This window comes from Oncorhynchus tshawytscha, linkage group LG04 (assembly GCF_018296145.1).
Source record: "Oncorhynchus tshawytscha isolate Ot180627B linkage group LG04, Otsh_v2.0, whole genome shotgun sequence".
Classification (NCBI taxonomy): Eukaryota; Metazoa; Chordata; class Actinopteri; order Salmoniformes; family Salmonidae; genus Oncorhynchus; species Oncorhynchus tshawytscha.
Window position 1 is genome coordinate 30,511,562 of NC_056432.1, and position 20,929 is coordinate 30,532,490.

The 20,929-nt window shown below is 41.4% G+C and overlaps 1 protein-coding gene across 2 annotated transcripts in view; it reads left to right on the plus strand.

The window, feature by feature from the left end:
- Positions 1-545: 545 nt before the first annotated feature.
- The window catches only part of LOC112245918 (phosphatidylinositol 4,5-bisphosphate 5-phosphatase A), a 38,143-nt gene continuing 17,759 nt past the window's right edge, over positions 546-20,929 (plus strand). The window contains exon 1 of one of the 2 annotated variants that reach the window (XM_024414112.2): positions 546-1,116. Coding sequence is in view for 1 of the 2 variants with exons in the window: in XM_024414111.2 (XP_024269879.1) it covers positions 15,552-15,609 (58 nt within the window). In the remaining variant the exon portion in view is untranslated. Of the gene's footprint in view, positions 1,117-15,479; positions 15,610-20,929 lie in introns of those variants that run through there. The other variant, XM_024414111.2, reaches the window with a different exon arrangement.

Below are 20,929 nucleotides of genomic sequence, written 5' to 3' on the forward strand. Positions count from 1 at the left end.
AGAGCTTGATGGTGTAGCTCGGGCCCGAAGTAATTATTTATTGTGTAGTTCGTGGGAACTGAAGTGTAGCCTACTGCCTCTCCTAACTGAGAAACACTCAGAAACAGAAGAAGTCCACACTCGGCCCATGTTTACATAATAGGCCACATGAGACATAACAAAACCTGTTCTAGTATCAATATGACATTTAAATATGGATACGTCGCGCGCGCGTATGGAGTCTTTGAATGGATGCACGTGTAGAATAGTGGGCGGCCTGTAGCCTAGGTATACAGAGAGGGGGTATAGACTAGCCCTTGGACACGGAATGGACTGAATGTAATACATTGTAAATAAGAGGTATCAAGGCACATTTATTATATTGTTCATAAAAATAATATACAAATATTGTAAAGATGCGCAAAGACGCACGTTCCACCTCGCCAAATTGCACGACATTGAGCAACCTTCACGGTTCCATTTCTGTAAAGAGCCAGTTCACAAATCTAACCGCTGTGTGGCGGTAAAGCTCCACAATCGCTACTGTAGGCTGTCTGAGTAGCTACTCATCATCAACAGGGCAACGCGTAGTCGTAGTGGACGTTCGCGTACGGAACCGGTCGAAAGAGTGTTCACATTCACAATTTAAAGGGCAAAGGCTACCAAACAGTCCAAGTAATAACCGTTTAATCGACGCAGTACTTGCATTCGTCGTGTAACCGTTGTTTTATAATTCAGACTATAAACTGATAAGCGCAACGGGTGAATATGGACGTACGCCTGGTTTGTTTATGAAATGTAGCCTATCTTTTTCTCGTGAGCGTGGATTTGGAACCTTGCAAAAGTTCACTTGGTAGCTCATCTGCTCGCCAGTGTGGAACGCGCTGTGATGCCGATGGTTTCATTTGAAGAACGTCAGGCAGGTCTGATATTATAACAGTATTGTAACGTGGAAGGCTATTTAAACCTCATCCTCTGACAAGGCGTAAATACAGTAATAGCTCAGACCTATTCATCCCCAGGAGAGGTTGCACCGAACAAGCATCAGGCGATACTCTAAATTAACTAACCAATCCTTCATTCGGAGGGTTTATCTCGTCGCCTGTCATCCTTTCATCTGTGATATTGACTGAACAGGTAATTTAGTTCTGTAACTGTGTTATAGTAAAGACACGTCATTGCATGCTGCCGCCAATCCTAGACATTTACATTTTAGGCATTTAGCAGACGCTGTTATCCAGAGTGATTTACAGTAGTGAGTGCATATGTTTTCATATTTGTTCGTATTATATTATTTCTGATGTTTCATGTATTTAATCTGGTGTCCTCTGACTCACTGTAACATCCAGAGTTATTACCTAACATAACCATGACCACTACAAGCTGTACAGTAAAAAAAAAAAAAAATCTAGCCCACTTGATGGTAGGGTACTAGGGGTAACTGCCCCCCCCCACCCCCCACCCCACCCCACACACACACACACACACATTTAATTCACATGAAGACCACAAGATGTCACCAAATTATTTTCCCAACACTTTCCCTGGTTGCCACTATTCTTGCTCAACAAAACATTTCCTCCATATCATCACAACATTTTTGTGGTAAGTTGATCAAATTTTTAGAAATTGTGTTTTTTACATTTTTTATGTACAAGTAGGAAAGCCTTAAGATATATAGTCCACTTGTTTAAACAGAAAAAAATAAAGATACTTTTTGAGTAAAGTAGTAATATGTTGGAGGAGTGTGTTGGGGGCAACTGACCCACATCCCCCCAGGGGGCTAGTTACCCCTTTATGGTTATGAATGTGCTTCTACCTGTCATTGAGACAATGACTATCCCAGTTTGCACTAGTTTATGCTAACTTGCTAGTTAAACTAGATTGTTTATGTAAAACACATAAAAAGATAACGGTAACTTAATTGCAGTTGTAAATGTTTCCACTAGTGACTGATAGCTTTACAGTTAATGTTACTTTGTAGCCTTTAGCTATTTTACACAGCATTTATGTTATATAGCTATATATCTAGCTACATTTTTAAGGGAGAGCTTTTCAATTGGCATCTCTCCCCCTGTTTTCAGTCACGTGTTGGGACTGGATTAGGTGTGAGCAGTGCAGGAGGTGGGCTCGTGAGTTGTTCTCCAATTTGACTGGGTATAGTTTTATTTGTGATGTATCTACAAATTAAAAATGTGCAATAGCAGAGCATAAGAGAGTTGCCACATCAATGTTACACTGAATAAATTACTTATTTAGTGTTATCAATTATATTCCATTCCAATATTATGAATACCTTTCTAAATTAAAAACTGTAGAAAATCTTTTTTGCTCTTGAATGTCATTTTCAAGACTGCTGGGATTCAATCTGATTTATTCAAATAATATTTAGTGCAATTGTACATAATGGGTTGTATAGAAAAGAAACAACAAAGAAAGAAAATGTATGTGCAGGTGAGTTAAAAAGAGGATCTTTACATCAAATCTCCTCATAGTGCAGATTTTAATGGTGACATATGCAACCCCATTTCCCCCCATATTATATTTAAATCATTCAAATAAGACAACTAGACTTAGCTTTTAAGTATAACTTACTCAAGAATTTCTAAATAAAATGGATTAAATGATATTAACACACTTGTGTGAAACCCTTAATCTTCTACCCATGGGGGGTTTCACAACCTGGCTTTTAGATGGTGACAAGCAAGGGAGTCTACACGTTGGCAGTTAAGGAGTAACAAAATATTTTTTTTAAATAACTAACAAAGTGTAAAACTACAAAGGAAAACTAACCTGTGAAGTGTGAAAGTAGGCATGTGAGGGTTTTTTAAATGTATTTTTTTATTTCACCTTTATTTAACCAGGTAGGCTAGTTGAGAACAAGTTCTCATTTGCAACTGCGACCTGGCCAAGATAAAGCGTAGCAATTCGACACATACAACAACAGAGTTACACATGGAATAAACAAAACATACAGTCAATAATACAGTAGAACAAAAGAAAACAAAAAGTCTATATACAGTGAGTGCAAATGAGATAAGTTAAGGGAATAAATAGGCCATGGTGGCGAAGTAATTACAATATAGCAATTAAACACTAGAATGGTAGATCGGCAGAAGATGAATGTGCAGGTAGAGATACTGGGGTGCAAAGGAGCTAAATAAATAAATACCAGTATGGGGATGAGGTAGGTAGATAGATGGGCTGTTTACAGATGGGCTATGTACAGGTGCAGTGATCTGTAAACTACTCTGACAGCTGGTGCTTAAAGCTAGTGAGGGAGATGTGAGTCTCCAGCTTCAGAGATTTCTGCAATTCGTTCCAGTCATGGGCATCAGAGAACTGTAAGGAAAGACGACCAAAGGAGGAATTGGCTTTGGGGGTGACCAGTGAGATATACCTGCTGGAGCGCGTGCTACGAGTGGGTGCTGCTATGGTGACCAGTGAGCTGAGATAAGGCGGGGCTTTACCTAGCAGAGACTTATAGATAACTTGTAGCCACTGCGTTTGGCGACGTGTATGAAGCGAGGGCCAACCAACGAGAGCGTACAGGTCGCAATGGTGGGTAGTGTATGGGGCTTTGGTGACGAAACGGATGGCACTGTGGTAGACTGCATCCAGTTTGTTGAGTAGAGTGTTGGAGGCTATTTTATAGATGACATCACCGAAGTCGAGGATCGGTAGGATGGTCAGTTTTACGAGGGTATGTTTGGCAGCATGATTGAAGGATGCTTTGTTGCGATATAGGAAGCCGATTCTAGATTTAATTTTGGATTGGAGATGCTTAATGTGAGTCTGGAAGGAGAGTTTACAGTCTAACCAGACACCCAGGTATTTGTAGTTGTCCACGTATTCTAAGTCAGAGCCGTCCAGAGTAGTGATGCTGGACGGGTGAACAGGTGCGGGCAGTGATCGATTGAATAGCATGCATTTAGTTTTACTTGCGTTTAAGAGCAGTTGGAGGCCACGGAAGGAGAGTCGTATGGCATTGAAGCTCGTCTGGAGGTTCGTTAACACAGTGTCCAAGGAGGGGCCAGAAGTATACAGAATGGTGTTGTCTGCGTAGAGGTGGATCAGAGACTCACTAGCAGCAAGAGCGACATCATTGATGTATACAGAAAAGAGAGTCGGCCCGAGAATTGAACCCTGTGGCACACCCATAGAGACTGTCAGAGGTCCGGACAACAGGCCCTCCGATTTGATACACTGAACTCTATCAGAGAAGTAGTTGGTAAACCAGGCGAGGCAATCATTTGAGAAACCAAAGCTGTCGAGTCTACCGAATAAGAATGTTGTGATTGACAGAGTCGAAAGCCTTGGCCAGGTCGATGAATACGGCTACACAGTAATGTCTCTTATCGATGGCGGTTATGTCGTTTAGAACCTTGAGCGTGGCTGAGGTGCACCCATGACCAGCTCTGAAACCAGATTGCATAGCGGAGAAGGTATGGTGGGATTCGAAATGGTCAGTAATCTGTTTTATAACTTGGCTTTCGAAGACCTTAGAATGACAGGGTAGGATAGATATAGTTCTGTAGCAGTTTGGGTCTACAGTGTCACCCGCTTTGAAGAGGGGGATGACCGCAGCAGCTTTCCAATCTTTGGGAATCTCAGACGATACGAAAGAGAGGTTGAACAGGCTAATAATAGGGGTTGCAACAATTTCGGCAGATAATTTTAGAAAGCTCTTTCAGCTCTTTCAGAACATCAGCTATCTGGATTTGGGTAAAGGAGAAATGGTGGGGGCTTTGGCGGGTTGCTGTGGAGGGTGCCGGGCAGTTGACTGGGGTAGGGGTAGCCATGTGGAAAGCATGGCCAGCCGTAGAGAAATGCTTATTGAAATTCTCAATTATAGTGGTGACAGTGTTTCCTAGCCTCAGAGCAGTGGGCAGCTGGGAGGAGGTGCTCTTATTCTCCATGGACTTTACAGTGTCCCAGAACTTTTTTGAGTTAGTACTACAGGTTGCACATTTCTGTTTGAAAAAGCTTGCCTTAGCTTTTCTAACTGCCTGTGTATATTTGTTCCTAACTTCCCTGAAAAGTTGCATATCACGGGGGCTATTCGATGCTAATGCAGAACGCCACAGGATGTTTTTGTGCTGGTCAAGGGCAGACAGGTCTGTAGTGAACCAAGGACTATATCTATTCCCAGTTCTAAATTTTTTGAGAGGGGCATGCTTATTTAAGATGGTGAGGAAGGCACTTTTAAAGAATAGCCAGGCATCCTCTACTGACGGTATGAGGTCAATGTCATTCCAAGATACCCCGGCCAGGTCGATTAGAAAGGCCTGCTCGCAGAAGTGTTTCAGGGAGCGTTTGACAGTGATGAGGGGTGGTCGTTTGACCCACACCCATTACAGAGGCAGGCAATGAGGCAGTGATCGCTGAGATGTTGATTCAAAACAGCAGAGGTGTATTTGGAGGGCGAATTAGTTAGGATGACATCTATGAGGGTGCCTGTGTTTACTGATTTGGGGTTGTACCTGGTAGGTTCATTGATAATCTGTGTGAGATTGAGGGCATCAAGCTTAGTTTGTAGGATGGCCGAGGTGTTAAGCATGTCCCAGTTTAGGTCACCTAGTAGCACGAGCTCAGAAGATAGATGGAGGGCAATCAGTTCACATATGGTATCGGGGGCAGAGGGAGGTCTATAGCAAGCGTTAACGGTGAGAGACTTGTTTCTGGAAAGGTGAATTTTTAGAAGTAGAAGCTCAAATTGTTTGGGTACAGACTTAGTGAGTGAGTACATTGGAGGTAAACCTAGGCATTGAGTAATGAAGAGAGAGATATAGTCTCTAGAGATGTTTAAAACAGGTGATGTCATCGCATATGTAGGAGGTGGAACAACATGGTTGGTTAAGGCATATTGAGCAGGGCTAGAGGCTCTATAGTGAAATACGACAGTAATCACTAACCAAGACAGTAATGGACGAGGCATATTGACATTAGAGAGAGGAATGCCAAGTGTTAGAGAGAGGCCTAGCCAAGTGAACATATGGGTCCAGTGAGTGGTTGGGCTGGCTGGGGACACGGCGATTCAGACAGTTAGCAGGCCGATGCTAACAAGCTAACAGTTAGTAGGCCGGGGCTAAACAAGCTAGCAGCTAGTAGACTGGGGCAAGCTAGCAGTTAGCAGGCCGGGTTAGCAAGCAAGCAGTTAGCATGGGCTAGCAGTTACAGACCGGGCAGGTAAGCTAGCAGTTAGCAGGCCAGGGCCGGCAGCTAGCAGTTAGTAGACCGGGGCAAGCTAGCAGTTAGCAGGCCGGGTTAGCAAGCAGTTAGCAGGGGCTAGCAGTTAGCAGACCGGGCAGGCAAGCTAGCAGTTAGCAGACAGGGATAGCAAGCAAGCAGATAGCAGGGGCTAGAAAGTTAGCCTTTGGGGGACGTCGCGATGGGGGTAGTTCTGTTTTTGCCTCTTCGTGCGGTGACGACGATAGCCCAGTCGTGGAATTAGTAGGGTTCCAAGTAGCTCTAGGTAGCTAGCAGGCCTAGCTGGTTAGCATAATGGGCCTTCAGTGGGCGTCGCGCCTGAGGGGCCTGTTGGAGTCCTCGGGCAGATTATGACGGTATTCCAATCGTAGGGGATCTGCGGGGTTCCATGCCCCATAACGGCTGTAGAAGGGGTCCGGATATTGTAGCCCAGGAGTATACTTCGTTGGTAGCACAGGAGCCCTGGCCAGGCTAGCTTCAAGCTAATTGGTGCTTGTTCTGGGATGGAAACGCTAGCCAGGAGTAGTCATCCGGGGTTGCGGTTAGCTAGTTGTGAAGATCCAGATGAAAATATTCAGTTTGCGGTAGGAATCCGGGGATAAAAATAACAGGTCCATTATGCTCTGGTTAGAGTCACGTTGTTCGAACTGACGAGAGCTTTCCGAGCTGAAGGTTAGCTGATGACTGCTGGCAATGGTTTACTGACTGATAGCTGGTAGTTAGCTGGCTAGCTTCAGTTGAGGGATTCCAGATCTGAAGTAAATATAAATACTATAGGAAGAGAGAGCAGATCCACGCCACATTGGGTGAGGCGGGTTGCAGGAGAGTATTTAGATGTTGAGGTTTAGCAAAATATTTTAAAGGATATGTGACAAAAAAGATGTAAAACGATATATACAAGGGACAGGACAAAGACGTCTGACTGCTACGCCATCTTGGATTCACATTCTCCTGGGTGTAATGGAGATGCATGGATGAAGGTAAAATGTGTTGAAGGATGCACCTAATCTAAAAACATAATCAACTAGATCACAAAACAAAATGGTGCTTGTGGAGAAAGAGAACCAAGACTGGGCACCAGGAACTTTTATCTTCTAGGTCCCAAACCCAGGTGCAACTTGTCACCTTAATGACCTAATCAGCTCCACCTGTCCCCAATCTAGAAATAAAAGCACAAAAACACAGTGAAGGAGGCAGGGAGAGCGTAACAGGGTGTACTTACAAGTACAGTTACCCTGGTACTTAAAACAAACTCCCCTTTTATAAAAACAACATTTCATGAAATAACTAAAAAAAAGTGTCAAATGTAGCCATTTATTTCCCTTTATAGTTTATTTGCCTAAGCATGACCTTAAATCACATACCAATTTTTTTCTCTAAACTTAGCTTTTTTGTGTCAGCAATTAGACATTGTTTTTTTTTTTTGGGGGGGGCTAGTTACCCCCTAATACCCTAACATGCAAGAAATAATATAAACAAACATTGACAGTGTTCCTCTTTTCATTATCAGAATTGTTATCATATTAGCATAATCATTATCATATTATGCTAATATAAATGTTATGTCCAATTAATTTATCCTAAGTATTATCAGTTTGCAATAGGCACTCTACTATGTGCTATCATTATATAACCCATATGCCACTGTCGGAAATCATCTATCCCTACTCTGCTTCTCTTTCATGTTACTTTTTGCCTCTGATTGAGTTACACAGCTTCAGGAAGTGGAGCAAGAGGTTGGGGTTAAGATACAGGAATCGGACCACCGAGCCCATTGGGAAGATAAAAATTCAGCAAGTAGTCTGGATAGTGATTGTATAATAAAAACCTCCTAAGGCATTGTTATGTCTAGTGGTGGAAAAATCCTTTGTGCAACTAGACTGATGTTCCCTCATGCATCCGTGTTTGTACACATTTGCACTAATTAATTAACCTGGTCTAACTCTTGATTGAAATAGCCACAACACCCATATACTGGTCATGATTTATAATCATGTTGTTAAAACACACAGATGCCCTCTCTCTCTGTTGTTATCTACCTGACACATACACAGACATGCTCTGAGATAAGATCTGAGACTGAAACACCAAATTAAACCGACCTTCAATTTTTCTCTCACAATGCCCTTGAAATGGCAGCAGAAATAGGCCACACAAGCGACTGGCCTCATTTAGTCATTGGTTGATTGGATTCCTGAAGAAATCCATTTATACATCTCTTCAGTCAGTCACTTAATTTAGAACACACGGACCAATGGTTGTTGCAATTCAACTTGCCAAGAGATCTGTGTTAAAGTACATGAAACTGAAGTCAAGATATCACCTCAGAATGGCTTATTTCATTTAGTTTGCCTTCTTTTTCTACTTTTCCTCAGGGTCATTTCAACCATATAACTTACTGTAGCTTTTTTTCTTCTTTTTTTTCTCTCTGACTGGTAGAAAGCATTACAACCCCGGTTACTGTTATTTTATTAGCGTGGCCTATGCCCCCTGGCCTGATGAACTGGTGAACTCACAGTGCTGACCTTTCCCTCTTTTTCACATTTTATGGATTTTTTCAAAGGATTTACAGATTGATATTGTTTCCTGCTGACATTCAATTATTTTTAATGCCAAAAGTACATACAAAATACATTCACTATAGTTTGAAGAAGTAATTAACCCATTTATATGTACATGACATATTGCTACACGTGTTATAAGAACAGGATGTTTTTTATATCATAACTTCCAAACACAGCTTACAAAGGCATCTGCAATTCAAATAATGTATAGATGGTTTTGTGTTTCCAGTTCATCAATATGCTTATTGTACTGTATCTAATGGCGCCCAGACAATCACACCCCTAGTGTCTCATCATCAGCCTGTTAGACTCCTCGACTGGGTCACTGCATCTCCTGTCAATAGCTCTGTCCTACAGGCCTCTCATGGTCTCATTCTGCTGCTCACAGACTGAACAACCCTTAGCAGATAGGGATTCACTTTTTTGTTGTTAATGTGCAGCTATACGTCTCCATTTGCCTAAAGAGAGAGAGATAAAGTATTTGAGTATGTGTCCTAATTTCTGTTCAAGACAAGACCCAAAATATTTTGTGCCTATCCAATCCTGCTCCTGTAACCACAGGCCCACCAGTTAAATTGTAGTGTACAGTTTATGAAGTCTCCCCCCTTCACTCTCATACACTATCACAAACCCAAAACCCCAAATCATGTTGTGTTGTTATATCCTCTGGGAATTCATATTTCTAATTTTAAAAGATAGCAGCGGGGCAAGAAGGAACTTGGGTATTTAATTGACTTCACTTTAAGATTGCAAAAGCCTTTGATTTCACCCACATGCAGGCATTAGTCGTCCAGATCCATGGAGCCTGTCTAATGTTCCAGTCATCCAAGCACAACTTCCTTGTGTTCTGCCTCTACTGATTCTCCTTAATGACTGGAGCCCTTTATTTTATATTTTGACACTATCCGGTACAATTTGTTGGATTCCATCAGGTGACTGGCATCGGACATGGTGCCTCTGCATAAAGACCAAATCCTATTACCCAGACATGACTTGTCCTTCACAGTTAACATCATGAGCAGTCTTCTACTACTCTGTCCAGCCAAAGTATACCAGCTTCTCAAAGCCTACTGAGGATCGTTTCTTCCATTTCTCGGTTATAGAATACCTACTCACTTTAATTTTCAGATAGTCATGTTGATAGTTGTCAGGACTGCATGCAGTGGTTCTAGTTAGACTAGTTAAGTGAGACGAGGTACGGCCTGGGGTCTTGTAATGAAGGAGGATACATTTACAACATTATAGAATATCTCTGGTTCAGCCTCCCGAGTGGCGCAGTGGTCTAAGGCACTGCATCGCAGTGCTATCTGTGCCACTAGAGATCCGGGTCAGAGTCCAGGCTCTGTCGCAGTCGGCCGTGACCAAGGAGACCCTTGGGGCGGCACACAATTAATTTTATTAGAACAGTAAAAAGTTTTTTTTGGTTAAATACATGGTATACTGTCTGATATACCACAGCTTTCAGCCAATCGGCATTCAGGGCTTAAATCAACCAGTTTATAATTAAGCTATAAAGCCGAAGGGGATGTGGTATATGGCTAATATACCATGGCTAAGGGCTGTATCCAGACACTCTGTGTTGTGTCGTGCATAAGAACAGCCCTTAGCCATGGTATATTGGTCATTTATTCAACGGGTGGGTCTAATCCTAAATGCTAATTGGTTAAAACCGCATTCCAGGGCCTCCCGTGTGGCGCAGCGGTCTAAGGCACTGCATCACAGTGCTTGAGATGTCACTACAGTTGCAGGTTCGATCCCAGGCTGTGTTGCAGCTGGCTGTGACCGGGAGACACATGAGGTGGCCAGCCCTCGGGCCTAACAACACCCGTGCCATCTTTGCCACACTTCATTTTCGGTCGCCAGCCCTCGGGCCTAACAACACCCGTGCCAATATATCCTCCAAACACCGGCTTCTCGGGTATTATCACTTAAATACCACAAACCCCCAAGGTGTCTTATTGCTTATTATAAACTGGTTACCAATGTAATTAGAACAGTAGAAATAAATACCCATGTCAGCCAATCAGCATTCAGGGCTGAAACCATCCAGTTTAAAATTCTGTTTATACTTATTTGTGCTGTATTCTTGTGTGTTGTTTGCTGTACGCACTCCCTCTCTTTTGCTCTCGCTGTCACTCTTGCTCCTGCTCTCTCAATGGAGGTGCATGTAAACATCATAACAGATTGGCTATTATTAAATCATTCTGCTCTCTCTCCCTGTAGAACGTGTGTGGAATGAGAAGTACCTGCTGTCAGTCAGAGCCTGTCTATTCAGGCCCATGTGTAGTCCTCAGGAGAAAAGACATTAGTAAACATTTTCTTAACTCTATTTTCTTAAAACTGCTTTGTTGGTTAAGGGCTTGTAAGTAAGCATTTCACGGTTGTATTCGGCATTTCCTAGGACATTTACACCTTTCCTAAGCACGCCTTTCCTACGCACTTCTAAGATGGCGCCGACAGAGATGGACGCCACGCTTCAGGTCCTTAGGAATCTATGCAGTAATTTGTTTTTCCATGTATTATTTCTGACATTGTTAGCACAGAAAATCTTAAGTGTTATTACATACAGCCAGGAAGAACTATTGGATATAAATGCTACGTCAACTTACCAACATTACGACCAGGAATACGACTTTCCCGAAGCGGATCCTTTGTTTGGACCTCCACTCTGGACATGGGATTTAAATCCCAGAGGCCGACCCAAAACTACGTTGTCGCCGCAGGAGAGGCAGACGGAGCGGCCTCCTGGTCAGACTTAGAAGGCGAGCACACCATCCACCGCTTCCGAGCATATTACTCGCCAATGTCCAATCTCTAGACAACAAGGTGGATGAAATTAGGGCACGAGTTGCCTTCCAGATAGACATCAGAGATTGTAACATTCTCTGTTTCACGGAAACATGGTTCACTCGAGACATGTTGTCAGAGTCGGTACAGCCACCTGGGTTCTTCACACATTGCTCCGACAGAAACAAACATCTCTCTGGTAAGAAGAAGGGCGGGGGTGTATGCCTTATGATTAACGACTCATGGTGCAATCATAACAACATACAGGAACGGCCCTGAAAGAACTTCACTGGACTCTATGTAAACTGGAAACCATATATCTTGAGGCTGCATTTATTGTAGCTGGGGCTTTTAATCTGAGAATAAGGTTACCTAAATTTTACCAGCATATCGAATGCGCGACAAGATCTGGTAGCATTCTTGACCATTGCTACTCTAACTTCCATGATGGATACAAGGCCCTCCCTTCGGAAAATCTGACCATGACTCAATTTTGTTGCTCCCCGCCTATAGGCAGATACTAAAACAAGAAACGCCTGTGCTCAGGTTTATCCAACGCTGGTTTGACCAATCAGATTCCACACTTCAAGATTGCTTCGATCACATGGACTGGGATATGTTCCGCATAGCCTCAGACAATAACATTGATGCATACGCTGACTCAGTGAGTGAGTTTATTAGCAAGTGCATCGGAGATGTTGTACCCACTGTGACTATTAAAACATTCCCTAACCAGAAACTGTGGATTGATGGCAGCATTCACGCAAAACTGAAAGCGCGAACCACCGCTTTTAACCTGTCTAGGACTGGGGCCCCTCACCAACAGCCAATGAAATTGCAGGGCGCCAAATATAAATCAACAGAAATCGCATAAATCAAATTTCTCAAACATACAAGTATTAGGCTGTCACAGCCTTCAAAAGAACTAGACCAAAGCGCAGCGTGTTGAGCGTACATATTCCTTTTATTTAGGATGACGCCAACAAAAACAATAGCCCTTAAGCTTCACGGTTGTTTTGTATTGTCTATGTGCCACAAACAAAGTTAACTTCCCACAAAGACAGGTGGGAAAGGGCTACCTAAGTATGGTTCTCAATCAGAGACAACGATAGACAGCTGTCCCTGATTGAGAACCCTACCCGGCCAAAACATAGAAATACAAATAATATAACATAGAATACCCACCCCAAATCACACCCTGACCAAACCAAAATAGAGACATAAACAGGATCTCTAAGGTCAGGGCGTGACATAGGCACCATTTTAAAGATCAATTCTCGTTAATCCAGCCACAGTGTCTGATTTAAAAAATGCTTTACAACGAAAGCTCCACAAACGATTATGTTAGGTCACCACCATGTCACAGAAAAACCCAGCCATTTTTCCAGCCAAAGAGAGGAGTCACAAAAAGCACAAATAGAGATAAAATTAATCACTAACCTTTGATGATCTTCATCAGATGACACTCATAGGACTTCATGTTACACAATACATGTATGTTTTGTTCGATAATGTGCATATTTATATCCAAAAATCTAATTTTACATTGGTGCGTTATGTTCAGTAGTTCTAAAACATGCAGTGATTTTGCAGAGAGCCACATCAATTCACAGAAGTACTCATTATAAATGTTGATGAAAATTCAAGTGTTATGCATGGAACTTTAGATACACTTTTCATTAATGCAACCGCTGTGTCAGATTTCAAAAAAACTTTACGGAAAAAGCAAAACATGCAATAATCTGAGTACAGCGCTGAGACAACAAAGCAGCCAAAAAGATATCCGTCATATTGTGTAGTCAACATAAATCAGAAATATCATTATAAATATTCAATCTTTAGGATGTTTTTATCATAAATGTTCAATAATGTTCCAACCGGAGAATTCCATTGTCTGTAGAAAAGCAATGGAACGAGAGCTACCTCTCATGTGAACGCGCGTGACTGAGATCGAGGCTGCTGCCAGACCTCTGACTCAAACAGCTCTCATTCAGCCCCCCTTCACAGTAGAAGCCTGAAACAACGTTCTAAAGACGGTTGACATATAGAAGAAGCCTTATGAAGTGCAAAATGACCCATATCCCACTGTGTATTCGATAGGGGCTGAGTTCAAAAACTACAAACCTCAGATTTCCCACATCCTGTTTGAAGGAAGGCATTTATAATTAAGCTATAAAGCCGAAGGGGGTGTGGTATATGGATAATATACCATGGCTAAGGGCTGTATCCAGACACTCTGTGTTGTGTCGTGCATAAGAACAGCCCTTAGCCATGGTATATTGGTCATTTATACAATGGGTGGGTCTAATCCTGAATGCTAATTGGTTAAAACCGCATTCCAGGGCCTCCGCAACAGCGCCTTCTTCAACCTCAGGAGGCTGAAGAAATTTGGCTTGTCACCGAAAACACTCACAAACTTTTACAGATGCACAATCTGTACGGAAACTGCATCGCCCTAAACCGCAAGGCTCTCCAGAGGGTAGGGCGGTCTGCACAACGCATCATCGGTGGCAAGCTACCTGCCCTTCCATTACACCTACAGCACCCGATGTCACAGGAAGGCCAAAAAGATCATCAAGGACAACAACCATCCAAGCCACTGCCTGTTCACCCCGTTATCATCCAGAAGGAGAGGTCAGTACAGATGCATCAAAGCTGGGACCGAGAGACTTAAATACAGCTTCTATCTCAAGGCCATCAGACTGTTAAACAACCATCACTAACATAGAGAGACTGCTGCCAACATACAGACTCAAATCTCTGGCCACTTTAATAAATGGATTAATGAAGGTATCACTAGTCACTTTAAATAACGCCACTTTAATAGTGTTTACATATCCTACATTACTCATCTCTTATGCATGTACTGTATTCTATACCATGGACTGCATATTGCCTATTTCACACAGTCGTCACTCATCCATATATTTATATGTGCATGTTCTTATTCATCCCTTTACATTTGTGTGTATAAGGTAGTCGTTGTGATTTTGTTAGATTACTTGTTAGATATTACTGCACTGTCGGAACTAGAAGTACAAGCATTTCGGGACACTCGGATTAACATCTGCTAACCATGTGTATGTGACCAATAGAATTTGATTTGATATTTGGTATTCAGACTTGCCTTATTCAGTCGTGTAACACTCTCTGCAGGTGTGGCTACCTTGCACGCTCTGAATAAATGTATTTCAACTGCTGAAGACCTTCCCAACTGATGACCAACAGATTTTTTTCATTGTGTTTTCGATCAATAGGGTTTTCAATACATTTATCTTTAAATTAAATAAGGTGTATTTTTTAGTTGTACATTTTGTCGATAGACTCAAATAAAATCTCATTGTATTTGTCACATGCGCCGAATACATGCTTACTTACAAGCCCATAACCAACAATGCAGTTTTATGAATATAGAGTTAATTACTAAATAAACTAAAGTTTAAAAAAAAGTTTTAACAATAATGAGGCTAAATACAGGGGTACCGGTACCGAGTCAATGTGTCGGGTTACAGGTTCGTAGAATATAATATTATATTTAGTAGATTATTTCGAGAGGTGTTCAGAATATTATAGATCAATGAAAGGGAGCTAACTAAATATATGCATATTCCTCTCTGTTTCAGCACCAATTGGTAGATTTAAAAATACTCTGATCTTGTAGATTATTTAAGGTTAGGAAAGTATTTCTGAATCATAAAAAACAGGTTTGTAGAGCCTTTACACACTAAATATATTAATTCATAAAAAATACAGTGGTTTGATTAATCCTGAAAGTTGCCACATTCAGTTCTTCCATGGCATTGTTGGAAGATTAGTGTACAAACTTGTAGAATTATAATGGGAAGAATAGTGTACAATTGTAGCCTATACCCTCTTCTGTTGCCTGCTCAACTATGGAACTGTGTGATGACACCGCCAAGTATTGCGCCATGTGTTGGGTTCAAACTGTTACGACTTGATCATCGCTCTGCTCCATAACGATTTAATTAGCCTACATTTCAACTGTTACTAATGATATTCAGCAACAACCTCACCGCGGTGACAGCGTTTACAGAGGAAGCAAATGAAGGTAAACGAAACAATGTAATTAAATGTAATTATAATGTAGGCTATACCAAATGAAGCGAACTAACAGTAAATTAGCTGTTGAATGTGTATGTTTATTAGGCCTACTGACTGTCGATTTCTGTTATTGGCTAATATTGAACATGATAGAAATAGGAAACCGAGAAAGTCGGGGTAGCCTATAATTAAGACATTCGAGAGTGCCCATCCCTGCGAGTTTAAAGGCCGTACAATTTAAATTCTGCCAAGTGGCACAGCATTTCATAAACTTTACTGTGGGAAAGTTGATATGTTGATATGCTTCAGTTTTCACATTTCACATTTGCTGCCATTTCACGATTATAAGGTAAAATAGATATAAAACAAGTGTCATTTATATTTACAATTCCCTTATCCAAACTGATGACTCATTTACCTGGCTCTTATCAATAGCTATTATCAAATTGTAAATTACAGTGCGTAGAGAATGGTGTTATTTCCAGCGAAAAAATTAGATGCTTTTTCCACTTGGAACCGGTAGGTTCGCAAGACCTTATTCATAGTTTCCTTGCGCTTAAAGGTGGTGGAATTTTTAGGGAATTACGTCAAGGTCATAATATGGCGTATCTGTAGACACAACTCAGCCACACCTTCATTGATTCGATCACCCAAAACGAATATCTGGTGAATAGCATGCTATTCTCATGCTTAAATTCAAGGTCAGAATACACGAAGAGAGAAAAGTGCATCAATGTGAATAAATGAAACGGCAAAACAGATATGTATGGGAATACCATCAAATAACTGGCAACCTTCTGGACTGTTGCCTCATATGAAACATTAGCTCTTTAATCCAAAATACTGGAATATAGAACCAACGTTTTAGCTTCACTGTCCAAATAAATACGCGGGGTGTGGGTATAAAATACCATTCCTTTACTTGTTAGTTACTATGAATGTATTTTTCCCAAATAATGTTCACAATTTCATATTTTCTTACTTTCTGTATTGCTCACTAGCAGTCATACTACCACTACCTCCCATATACTCCCTTTTCAGTCATCCAGCATTTATTTCCAGACCTCATCCCCCCATTCCTCCGTTGGCTGCTGATAGTTATCTCTAGCTGTATGTGAAAGCGGCCATCGGGACTGTGACAGCCAGCCGAGTGCACAGCACATGTGTCATCTTGGCGTGGAGAGAGACTGCGAGGCAGAGGAAGAGCGTAGCGTAATTTTAGGTATAGAATTAGACAGACAGGGAAGAAGCAAAATAGAGGATAATAAATAAGAGAGAGACGGTGTGTGTGAGATATAGACGAACAATGACGGCAGAGGAGACGTTGGAAGTAAAATGGAAGATAAGGAGTCGGAAGAGGTGGGAGGGGTTAAGGCATGGTAAAGGAGATAGGACCAGAGGATATGTGTACAAATGGGAAAGGAACAAACATGAGATAGGCTACTGTATATGCACGGTTGACAGACATTGAATGTTGTCATCGTAGGTACTGTCCAGCCTGCCTGGGGATGCTGTGCCGAATCACCAGACACCCCCCTCCGCATTCCTCCACAAAAACACCATACATGGACTATAGGCATGTGCCCAGGGAACCAAGCTATTGGCCCACATACAAAACAAAATGTTACCATGCATGTACAGCTCAGGGGGACTTGTCACGTGAGTTGAACTGACCTCCAGGAGCTGTAGCTCCACTATCAACTCTGCATCAAGGTCACAACCCTGCATCCAGAAGGTCTTGTAACATATTTTAAGAGCAGATAACAGAAAGTATTCAAACCACTTGAATTTTGTTGTGTTATGAAGTGGGATTAAAATTTTTGTCAACGATCTGCACAAAATTCTCTGCAATGTCAAAGTGGAAGAATTACATATACACTACTGGTGAAAAGTTTTTTAGAACACCTACACGGGTTTTTCTTTATTTTGACTATTTTCTACATTGTAGAATAATAGTGAAGACATCAAAATGATGAAATTACACAAATGGAATCATGTAGTAACCAAAAAAGTGTTAAACAAATCCAAATATATTTGAGATTTGAGGTTCTTCAAATAGACACCTTTTGCCTTGATGACAGCTTTGCAGACTCTTGGCATTCTCTCAACCAGCTTCACCTGGAATGCTTTTCCAACAGTCTTGAAGGAATTCCTGTCACATTCTGACCTTAGTTCCTTTGTTTTGTCTTTTGTTTTAGTATGGTCAGGGTGTGAGTTGGGTGGGTTGTCTGTTCGTTTTTCTATAATTTGGGATTTCTGTGTTCGGCCTAGTATGGTTCTCAATCAGAGGCAGCTGTCAATCGTTGTCCCTGATTGAGAATTATACTTAGGTAGCCTGGTTTCACTTTTGAGTTGTGGGTGTTTGTTTTCTGTGTGAGTGTTTGGTCCACACGGTACTGTATTCGGTTTTGTATATTCACGTCATCATTTGTTGTTTTGTTCGAGTGTTCTATTGTCTTTATTAAAAAAACATTATGGACACTTACCACGCTGCGCATTGGTCCTCTGATCCTTCTCGCTACTCTTCCTCAGAAGAGGAGGACGAGAACCCTTACAATTCCCATGCTTTTACTTCACTCTGCGGTCTGACTCATCCCAAACCCTCTCAATTTGGTTGAGGTCGGGGGATTGTGGATGCCAGGTCATCTGATGCAGCACTCCATCACTCTCATTCTTGGTAAAATAGCTCTTACACAGCCTGGAGGTCTGTCGGGTCATTGTCCTGTTGAAAAACAAATTAAAGTCCCACTAAGCCCAAACCAGATGGAATGGCGTATCACTGCAGAATGCTGTGGTAGCCATGCTGGTTAAGTGTGCCTTGAAGTCTAAATAAATTACTGACAGTGTCACCAGCAAAGCATCCCTACACGATAACACCTCCTCCTCCATGCTTTATGGTGGGAAATACACAATGCAGAGATCATCTGTTCACCCACACCACTTCTCACACAGACATGGCTGTTGGAACCAAAAATCTCAATTTTGGACTCCAGACCAAAGGGCAGATTTCCACCGGTCTAATGTCCATTGCTCGTGTTTCTTGGTGTCCTTTAGTAGTTGTTTCTTTGCAGCAAATCGACCATGAAGGCCTCATTCACGTAGTCTCCTCTGAACAGTTGATTTTGAGATGTGTCTGTTACTTGAACTCTGTGAAGCATTTATTTTGGGCTGCAATTTCTGAGGCTGGTAACTCTAATTAATTTATCCTCTGCAGCAGAGGTAACTCTGGATCTTCCTTTCCCGTGGTGGTCCTCATGATAGCCAGTTTCATCATAGCGCTTGATGGTTTTTGCGACTACACTTGAAGAAATAAAGTTCTTGAAATGTTCCCTATTGACTGATCTTCATGTCTTAAAGTAATGATGGACTGTCATTTCTCTTTGCTTATTTGAGCTGTTCTTGCCATAATATGGACATGGTCTTTTACCAAACACGGCTATCTTCTGTATACCACCCCTACCTTGTCACAACACAACTGATTGGCTCAAATGCATTAAGAAGGAAAGAAATTCCACAAATTCACGTTTAACAAGGCACACATGTTAATTAAAATGCATTCCATGTGACTACCTTATGAAGCTGGTTGAGAGAATTCCAAGAGTGCAAAGCTGTCATCAAGGCAAAGGGTGGCTATTTGAAGAATCTCAAATATAAAATATATTTTGATTTGTTTAACACTTTTTATTTACTACATGATTCCATATGTGTTATTTCATAGTTTTGATGTCTTCACTATATTCTACATTGTAGAAAATAGTTAAAATAAAGAAAAACCCTTGAATGAGTAGGTGTTCAAAAACTTTTGACTGGTAGTGTATATATGTATATTTTTAATGAATGGAAAATAAAACACATAATATATCTTAATTAGATATGTATTCAACCCCCTGAGTCAATACATTTTAGAATCACCTTTCTGGGTAAGTCTCTAAGAACTTTGCACACCTGGATTGTACAATATTTACCCATAATTCATTTTAAAATTCTTCAAGCTCTGTCAAGTTTGTTCTTGATCATTGCTAGACAGCCACATTCAAGTCTTGCCATAGATTTTCTAAAAGTCAAAAATGTAACTAGGCCACTCAGGAACATTAAATGTCATCTTGGTAAGCAACTCCAGTGTATATTTGGCCTTGTGTTTTAGGTTATTGTACTGTTGAAAGGTTCGTTTGTCTCCTCGTGTCTGAACCAAGTTTCTTCTAGGATTTTGCCTGTGCTTAGCTCTATTTAGTTTCTTTTTATAAAAAAACTCCCTAGACCTTACCGATGACAAGCATACCCATAACATGATGCAGCCACCACCATGCTTGAAAATATGAAGGTTGTACTCAGTGATGTATTGTGTTGGATTTGCCCCAAACATAATGCTTTGTATTCAGGAAAAAAAGTTATTTTCTTTGCCACATTTCTTTGCAGTATTACTTTAGTGCCTTATTGCAAACATGGTGCATGTTTTGGAATATTTGTATTCTGTACAGGCTTCCTTCTTTTCACTCTGTCATTTATGTTAGTATTGTGGAGTAACTACATTGTTGTTGATACATCCTCAGTTATCTCCTTTCACAGCCATTAATCTGCAACTGTTTTAAAGTCACCATTGGCCTCATTGTGAAATCCCTAAGTGGTTTCCTTCCTCTCCAGCAACTGAGTTAGAAAGGGTGCCTGTATCTTTGTAGAGACTGTTGTATATTGATTGATACACCATCCAAAGTGTAATTAATAACTGCACCATGCTCAAAGGGATATTCAATGTCTGCTTTTTTGTTGTTGTTGACCCATCTACCAATAGGTGCCCTTCTTTGCAAACCATTGAAAAACCTCGCTGGTCTTTGTGGTTGAATCTGTGCTTGAAATTCACTGCTCGACTGAGGTACCTTACAGATAATTTTATGTGTGGGCTACAGATATGAGGTAGTCATTTAAAAATCATGTTCAACACTTATTGCACACATTTATTATGTGACTTGTTAAGCACATTTTTACTCTTGAACTTATTTAGGTTTGCCATTACAAAATGTTTGAATACTTATTTTTTTCCCCCAATTTCATGGTATCCAATTGTTTTAGTAGCAACAATCTTATCTCATCGCTACAACTCCCGTACGGGCTCGGGAGAGACGATGGTTGAAAGTCATGTGTCCTCCGATACACAACCCAACCAAGCCGCACTGCTTATTAACACAGCGCGCATCCAACCCGGAAGCCAGCCGCACCAATGTGTCGGAGGAAACACTGTCAACCTTGGTTAGGGCGCTCTGCGCCCGGCCCGCCACAGGAGTCTCTGGTACGCGATGAAACAAGGATATCTAGGACGGTAGGCCAATTGT